General features: G+C 40.0%; 1 protein-coding gene across 1 annotated transcript; it reads right to left on the bottom strand.

Annotated features, from left to right (window-relative positions):
• Nucleotides 1–1,591: 1,591 nt before the first annotated feature.
• qdpra (quinoid dihydropteridine reductase a) lies at nucleotides 1,592–7,903 on the bottom strand. Its single transcript, XM_086085756.1, has 7 exons — nucleotides 7,706–7,903; nucleotides 7,496–7,588; nucleotides 6,826–6,922; nucleotides 5,991–6,131; nucleotides 4,480–4,588; nucleotides 2,656–2,739; nucleotides 1,592–1,948 (listed from the first exon to the last, which is right to left on the bottom strand). Exons 1-7 carry the CDS (start codon nucleotides 7,787–7,789, stop codon nucleotides 1,846–1,848), a joined length of 711 nt encoding a protein of 236 aa, XP_085941882.1. The 5' UTR covers nucleotides 7,790–7,903; the 3' UTR covers nucleotides 1,592–1,845.
• Nucleotides 7,904–8,634: the final 731 nt, after the last annotated feature.

The raw sequence follows: 8,634 nt of genomic DNA, 5'->3' as shown, positions 1-8,634 counted from the left end.
AATTATTTTTGATCCAGCAAATTGGGTTGACGATTGGATTTGGGCAGACTGTCTGGAAATGCTGTGGGAAAAGTCATTTCTTCAAAATTGGTGGGGCTAAACTCAGCATTTAAAAAAAATAATAATAATTCACCACAGCAAACTGGTAACCCATATCGTGCGTCAAGATCTTGACCCAATAAGCTATAATACCCAATTTGGGTTACTTTTGACCCAGCAGTTTTAGCATCCCCCGTCCTACCTCTAAAACGAAGACATAAAACCCCAGGGTCATCGCCCCACCATTCCGTGTCAGTGACGTACACCGACAACTGATTGACTGGGTGCAGCAGCAAAGCATCATGGGAGGCGGCGCTCACGCCTGTGAATGATCCCGCCACCTCGAATAAATACATATCAGCTCCTCCAGGGAGCCGGGCCCCGCTTTTGCTTCTTCCTATTAATCCTCAGCGGCGGTGATTTATCGTGGCGAGCTTGTCAACAGCCACGCGTGCGCTCCTACGGCAGCACGCCGTAGACGAGAAACAGCAGAGTTTAGCACTCCGCCTGTTTATGAGCACTCGCCTCCACACTGCCGCTGCTGCTGAATATACGAGCTGCTGTTGTGCACACAAGTGAAAACAGGCTCGCTGAAATAATCTATTGGTCATGGAATAGATGCAAGCGCGCATTTGCATTCGCCAAGGTGAGAGGGAGGCGAGCTAAGAGCAGTGTGTAAATTATTTTTATGCCCAAGCACACACAGGCGTGCATGCAGGCGTGCGCGTGTCCAATATGACTTGTTAAACACTGCCATCTGGCGGGGGGGAATATAATGCAATACTACATGCTTTTCCTGTCAAGAAAACAAAAATAAAAACAAAGTCAGACTAAACTCAAAGGACACATCATTAGGTACACCTGCACTAATAAGAGCTGCATAGAAAATGTTGCCTTTGGAAAGGTAAATGTGTATTTTTCAATCAATGTTTTAGTTAAATGTTTTTATATAAATAAATATTCAAAAGGTTCTGTATACAGTAATTCTTTTTATTGCATCATGATCACCAGTGAGAAAGTAAATGATTAGTGTTTTTTATTCATTTTATTTTGATAAAAAAATGTAAAATATGTATTACCTATGGAAAATTTAACTGTATATGTAACATAATAAACAGCTTTCAGTGTAGTGTGTAAATAATAAAATAAAGTTATAAGAACACTAATTTCTGATTTTTTTTTATTTTTTTTGATAGTCAGAGAGCAGATGATTTATTACTATTCTACATTGATTTTTATTCAAATATGTGATAGCACTTTATGGTAGCTGAAGCTGTCACTTTTAATGTTTTGGTTACCTCATGTAGCGACCTTTCGAGGGTCAAAATATTAGAAACAGCTTACTGTGTGTTGATGTTGTGCATTCAAACTATAATCACAGTAACAAACAAAAAAAGGAGCCTATAAATTAATGCCGCTCAAAAGTGAGCATTATTATTTGTGTCACTGGCTCTCATTAGATTGGGTACCTAATATTTTGGCCCATCGCTTGTTTTCTTTTTGTCACTTACTTTATTAATTTTCTGCCGCTTGTTTTCCCACCAATAAAACATCACATTGGTTCTTTTATTATATATTTTATAATCAAGTTGTTGACAAGCACAGGTCTTAACATCACTAGTGACATCCACAGCTAGATGGCACTGTTATCCTTCATGTAACACTGAACTCTTTACCCTCTCCCCACCCCCTCTTGCCTTCAAACTCCATCACCTCCTGATCCTCCTCTCTCTATCTCCTCTCCGTCCTTATCTTCCATTCTCCCTCGACGACCAATGCCGCCACTGCGGTCTATCTGTCCGTCCTCTACGGCGCCGCCACGGCCTGAGTTTTCCCGCCGGAGGTGAGCAGCTGTATCAGGCTGCCCGACGCCGGCCTGTCGGCGCCCGTGGCCCACTTGAAGAACGTTCTGAAGCGGGGGAAGGATGTGAGGAGAGGTTAAAACGTGCCGGCAGACACCTTCAAATGTGGATTTTGTATTGGAGCCTCCACATAGATAATAATAATAGTGATATATAACCAATGTTTATGTGGATTTATTTTCATTTGGGGCACTTTTGGATCATTAAACAAGCCCCAAGCAAAACTGAGAAATAAACATAACGTGGGGGGAAAAAAGCTAACTTTTTCAGTGCTCACAAATGCACCATCCCGTTCATCATGTGCAAGGTCATCGCGCTAAAAAAAAAAAAAAAAAAAAGTAATCGCCATCGCTTTTCATTTCCTCCGCCGGGTGGATTCTTTTCTATTTGCATCCCTAGGACCCTCGTCTAATCTCCATCTAATCCCCCGGGCACTCTGGTGTGGTTTTTCACACATTCGGGATCTGTCTAAATGCATGTGCACTTGTTCTCATTTCAAAACAATCCCACAGGAAATAATGTAAAAAAATAAAAAATAAAAAATAAAAAAGTAAAATGACTCTACTGTTGTCATTATAAAACCTTAATTGTGTATTATTTTGCATCATATTTAAACAAAAAAAATCATCCAAGTATAAGAAGTGGTTAAATATTGCACAATAAAACTATAACTGTGCCTGGATTAATGGATTCTAGAAAACGATGTATAATGTGTGGTAGATGGTCGTGGTAATTCTAATAAACTCATACTCACTCCGCAACATATTCCAGAGGGGTCCACGTGCCAAAATCGGCGTCTGCCATGAACTTCCTGTTCATGGGCGTATCCAGGGTAACCCTGTTAAGAAACGGAGGCAGATGACAATCAGGGTGCGCAGCGGCAGAAGCATCTGGTCATGAGTCATAACAAGCATCGCTGTGTGCAAATGTTCAATGGTTGAAAACCTGTCCAGTGGAGAAAAGCGTACTAAAACAAAAAAAAGCAAAAGGAATAAAAATATTGACGTTTATAAAATATTCTGAGATGTGAACAGTTCTTTAAATAAGGAATATTTTATGTTTTTGAATTGAAACCAAAATAAATAAAGACGTTTTTTGTAACATTTTAATTTAGTTTAAAAAAGGCAAGTAAACCACCTCAATTTATTTTTAGTTATTATTATTATTATTATTATTAGAAGCACTGTAAATGGTAGCAGGTATATACGGGCTGAGTTTAAATGACATTGCTTGATTCTGAACCCGGCCACATAAGAGAAAAACACTTGTGCAACCACATTATTTCAGTTGTTTGTTTGTATTTCATTTCCTGTTTAAGAAAGATTTCAATTTGTTTTAAATGAGTTGTACAATATAACTGTAGGTCACAATTTTGGAAAAAGTTTTGATGTCTTATTTTTCATATCACTAAAAAATATTGCATTTGAATGGGTGTGTGTAGACTTTTACTATAAACAAACAAGTTTTTTTTTTTTAAACTGTGTATTTATTACCTTTAGCCAACCCAAATATTACAAATGTTTCTCCGAGTCTGTCTAGCTAGCACAATAATAAACAAGAAAACACGAACACCTCTCACTCAATCAAAGGTGAGCATATCATCAAAAAGCAGAATTTAGGGTCTCGTTACATTGTGCAGGTGTGCCTAATGCTGTGGCTGGAGAGGAAAACAAAAAGCTGCCACAAAAAGGAGCCGAATGCTTTGCCTTGTGACGCCAGGCAGCATCAGTCATGTGACTGAGAGTTGGTGTGTGAGGGTGAAAAGCAGCAGAAATGCAAGTCATTGGGCTCATGCAAAACAGATGTGACGGCTTCCCTTCAGCACGCCGCCGCCGCTCGAAAGGGCAACCAAATGGAAGATACAATAAAGATAAAGGGAAAAAATAAGGAACATTTGAGATTGCCATGACAATTGTGCAAAAGGACATCATTCAGCTAAAACAGACCCAGCAGGGATCTGCCATTTGCATCTGAATTTATGATGATTGTCTGCTGCTTATCTTTGCCTCACTGCTTATCTGTCCATCTGTGACGCATGTTGAACACGGTCAATAACAGCACAACAGTGTGTCTTCGTAAATGTTAAAAGAAAATGGCTTCTTTATTTAAAAGTCATATAAATACATTAGGCTCGTTTTTAATTTATATATGTTCATGTTTTTTTCTTTTCAATATTTTTATTTTCTAATACAACTTTTTACTTTTTTTTGTCGCTGTAAGTTCATAATCTTTTTTGTTTCTTGAGGTTTTTTTTCAAATTACCGGTAAATTTAATTTATATCTATCTATTGAGGGGGAGACCTTCATTTAACACAATTTTGGAATAACATTGAACAATGTCAACAGTATTACAAATCCTCCAAGTAAAAGTTGGAAACAAAATAAAAAGTACAACTTGAATTAATCTGTTTTCATGGCTTGGTAGGTGCTGCTTTTTTGGTTAGCAACAGAGTGTGCTCCACAGTGAACTCATTTGACACACCCGTTGACTAAATTGGGTCCGGCGAGTCAAATCTAATTCAATAGAAAGCATAAAGTTGGCTTGACAACCAGAGAAATGCAGCAGTTGAGGACTTACGGCAAGATGGCCACCGCGGCGGCCCCGGAAGGCATCCCGCTGTTTTTGCCTGCCAGACTCCGACACAACTGGTGCACAGCGGCCTTGGCCATCCCGTAGCCCATCATGCCTTTGGGTCAATGAAGGAAATAGGTAACAAGAGGAGTTGGATGAGAATGTTTTGTAGCCTCAGCATCTGGTTGCACTAAACACCTCCCTGCAATGTAAAGTGGCTTTGCAAAGAATCTCAAGAATTCCCGCCTTGGCGCAGTCTGGTGGCATTGCAGTAAAAAAAATAAAAAAATAAAAAAATAAAAAACGCCCAATAGGAGCGAGGGGAGTTCTCCTTCAAGTTTGTTCCATACATGAAATGAGTTAAAAGTCCAAGCTAGAATGGATGCAAAGTTGAGGTCAGGCTGGGGGTGCGGACCTCAGCTATCAGACAGGACACAGGTTCGATGATCCCCTTACACTATTGATAATGACCTAATGAGCTCGTTTGTTTTTACAGTACCATTTGAGTTAATGGTCAATAATAGCCTAATGGTGTCCTGGGTGTAAATAACGCGACGAGGGAGTTGCCATGGTAAAGTGAATAAAAGTAGGCTATTTAAAAATATATATATTATACTTTAAACAAAAATAATTTCTATCAATTTTTGTTTTCCAGCAATTAGCATTAGAATATAGCTAAGTTTCAAACTCATTCCCAAATCTGTTTAAAATAGTGGGGAAAGAGCTTGTTGCAACTCAGCCCTTGTTGATCTTTTATACTCTGCTGCCACCTGATGGCCGTTTTTGTAATAACTACCATTGCTTCCACCATTTTTTCAGTTCTGTATGCATTAGCATTTAAAAAAACATTTTTTTTAACCCATAAATATGTCTTTGGAAGCATGGTAATATTTAAAATATAATGTATTTATAGGTTTTTGGGAGCAAATGAGTTAACATTATAATCAGATTTTTTCTAATGACTGTTTTTGTGCTTTTTCTCAAATTAATTTATTTGTGCTTCTGATTGGCCAATGAGAGGTTCAATCCCAGTGCCACTTGCTGCTTTGGCATGCATTTGACAGCCTACGAATGTGGGCAAAGAAAGATTATTAATACCATACAAATCCGTAATACATTATTTTTTAAAGATCAAAGGATTCTTCTGTACAGCTAAAAAGTTTGGAGCACGGTCTCCCGACATGAACTCCGGCCAGCTACCTTCTAAATATTGACTCGGCCTCGCTTTGCCAGTGATCGAAAAACAAGGCGATTGGGTCGCGGCCAGGTCAGCGTGCCGGCTGATGGACAAACGGGCCTATCAGAGCATCGACGTTCTGTTTACCAGGCACAGAATTGTCCATTTTTTTCCCTCTTGCTCAGATCCATTTTATCGGCGCATCTTCCGATAAGAGAGTCGATTACCTGCGGTGCTTTCTATTACACGCATCATCTGTATTGACAAGCCGGACAACAACACACAGATCAATAGGCTCACGTGGATGAGAATAGTAAACGCACACAAGAGTACATCTCACCTCCGGTCCCTGACAGAGCGGCTTTGGCCCCCGCCAAAGTCAACAGACCTCCTGGCTTCAGGTGCACGGCCGCCAGGTGGCTGGAGATGGTGGAGGTCCACACGCTCTGTTTCCACATTAGATCTGTGTTCTTGTACATGTCTGTAGAGCAAAAATACACAATTATGATGCCCTGTAAAATGTTCAATTATAGAGAAAGCTGGGGAAAAAAACAGTCATCAACGCCAGTTTCACTAGTCGAAATTGGGTGAACATGTCTATAACAGCACACACAAAAAAGCCTCGACCCCATGCCCAAAATTGAACAGGAAGTTGTTCATTTTTATTCAAAGTAGCCATTCTGTGGGATCATACTTTGCGGAACTCCTCCGAGTTAATTAGCCCAAATGAGTCACAATCGGAAGCAAGAATGCTAGACAGACAGGTGATGCTAAGCTTTTTAGCCTACCTCAGCTAATATGGGCAGAAAATGGCGTCAGAGTTTGACGACCATTTCTACCATTTGTCATGAGAAAATGCATTACTGCTTGTAGCTGGAAAAAAAATTGTCATTCTGGCCTTTTGAGGTTATAAAGGGAATATGTTATGGAAAAGAATTGTATAGTCTTGTATACAAACAGTTGGGTCTCCGTAGTGCTTGCCCACCTGTCAGGTGTTACAAGTTTTCTGTAATTCTTGACCATAACCCATGATAGACACTAAAAAGACACTTGGGTTCCATTTTTAATTGTGTGCGTTTTATTTAATATGCACAAAATCTCACCAAATTTACAAACAAGACTTCATTTGGTTTCAGTTTTGTTTGTTCAAAGCAACACATGTTGTCCTCTTTTACCTTTGGAACTACAGTTGCCTCCCGCCCATCCGCCAGCCACGCACAAAATGGCATCCACCTTCTGCTCCCCAAGCAGCTTGGCGACATCCGACGTGACCTATGAAAAAAAATAAAAGTAAAAAAAACTTTTTTGAAACATCTAAAACATGTCATGAATTCTTGGGCTAAATGGGGGAGGGGTGGTTAGTATCAGCTGATGTCTGTGGTCACAAGGCAGCTTAAGAACAAAGGATCAAAGCAGTAAATTCACTATCAGTAGTTGATCCGTACAAAAATGCACAAGAGTAATAGACCAAAAATAAGTAGGTTTTATATAGTATTATTTGTTAGTGGAAGAAACATCTGCTTGACATCTGAAAAAGCAGTCTTTTGTTCTGCGCCTAAATAGTCAAAATAAAAAAGCAGGGGAAAATGGTTCTAATTTGTACGCAAACCCGGCTATCACACGCTCTCCCGGTAACATGAACGCAACGCCAGCTAAAACACAGATTGCAGCAGGTGACATGAATGCAACACCAGTTAAAATACAGACTTTCATGTCGGCAACTTAACGCAACACTCCCAACCATAATTAAACGTAAAAGCAATATAATAGCATCACGTTGTTTTGTTTTTTATACAAGTAACCTGAATGAATCGCCTCTCCGCTCAACTGTCTGTCATCACTTACCTGGCCAGCCTGCTCGCAGAAGGAGTCCGTCAACTTGACAATGACGTTCTCGTTGGCCTCCTCGTTAGCACCCATGTCGATATTGGCAACCCACTAATAAGTTAAAAGGAGAAAAACGCTTACGTTCACATTTACTTTTAACTCCACATATCACCGGCTAGCTGCCTACTTAGCTAAGTTAGCATGTTTGGCTAGCACGCGTCTACTCACCCATCCTTTGGATTTGAAATGCTGGACACACTTGGAGCCCAGCGCGCCTCTTCCGCCATAAACTATCACTTTGTTAGCAGCCATGCTTCCGTCGGGTGGAGCAGCCAGAGAGTGAGCCGAGCCGGAGGCAGGCAGCCGGCGAGGAGGCAAAACGGAAGGAGGAGAGGAGGCGGCTCCCGTGGCGAGCAACAGGTTGGTGGAGCCGATTTTAGGATGCGTTCAGGACACCCTGTCATTTTGCCTTTCATTCTCATCGTCCGCTTTACTATTACGGTGTATGCGTGCACATAACTGAAAAGAGTAGTTTTATATCAAGCTTGTAATCAAATGATGGTAAGAGAAAAATTATTATCATTTACTAGAGTGCTACCGAGTAGAGAGATCAAGAGCTATTTTAGATATCAAAAGACGTAAAGTAGCATGTCTTTCTAACAACACACCAACAGGTAGGTGCGTTCACGTACACAGCGTAATCCTTCACCTCAGCCATTTCCCGCTGTACGAGTACTATGCAATTGAAAATAATGCAAAATTAATCCCCGCGAGAATTAGAGAATAATTATTATTATTTACTTGAGTGGCACTGAGTCACAATTCAGCAAGATAAAGTGGTTTATAATATAGAATAGGTCGGTAAAAGGACATAAATGAAAGTGTCTCCAATTGAGCAACAGGTTGGTGGATTTGTTGATGCGTTCATGGACATCGTAATTATCAATGTTTTCCGCTTTATATGTAATCCCGGGAATCAAATTTAATTTGGGTCTAGTTTCGCTGTTCCGCATAACACTAAGAAGTGTGTTTTATATTAATAATCAAGCGTTGATCAGAGAAAAATTGCTTGAGTCATTTAGCTGAGCGAATAACTTATATTTAGATTTTTTTGGGATCCATAAAAGTCTGGTAGTATTTGATTTATTTGTTTTGAC

The sequence above is a fragment of the Leptonotus elevatus genome, chromosome 9 (genome assembly GCF_054856555.1).
Source record: "Leptonotus elevatus isolate MCC_2025b chromosome 9, RoL_Lele_1.0, whole genome shotgun sequence".
NCBI classification, from domain to species: domain Eukaryota; kingdom Metazoa; phylum Chordata; class Actinopteri; order Syngnathiformes; family Syngnathidae; genus Leptonotus; species Leptonotus elevatus.
Note: the sequence above shows the minus strand (reverse complement) of the source record. Positions and strands in the feature narration are given on the sequence as shown.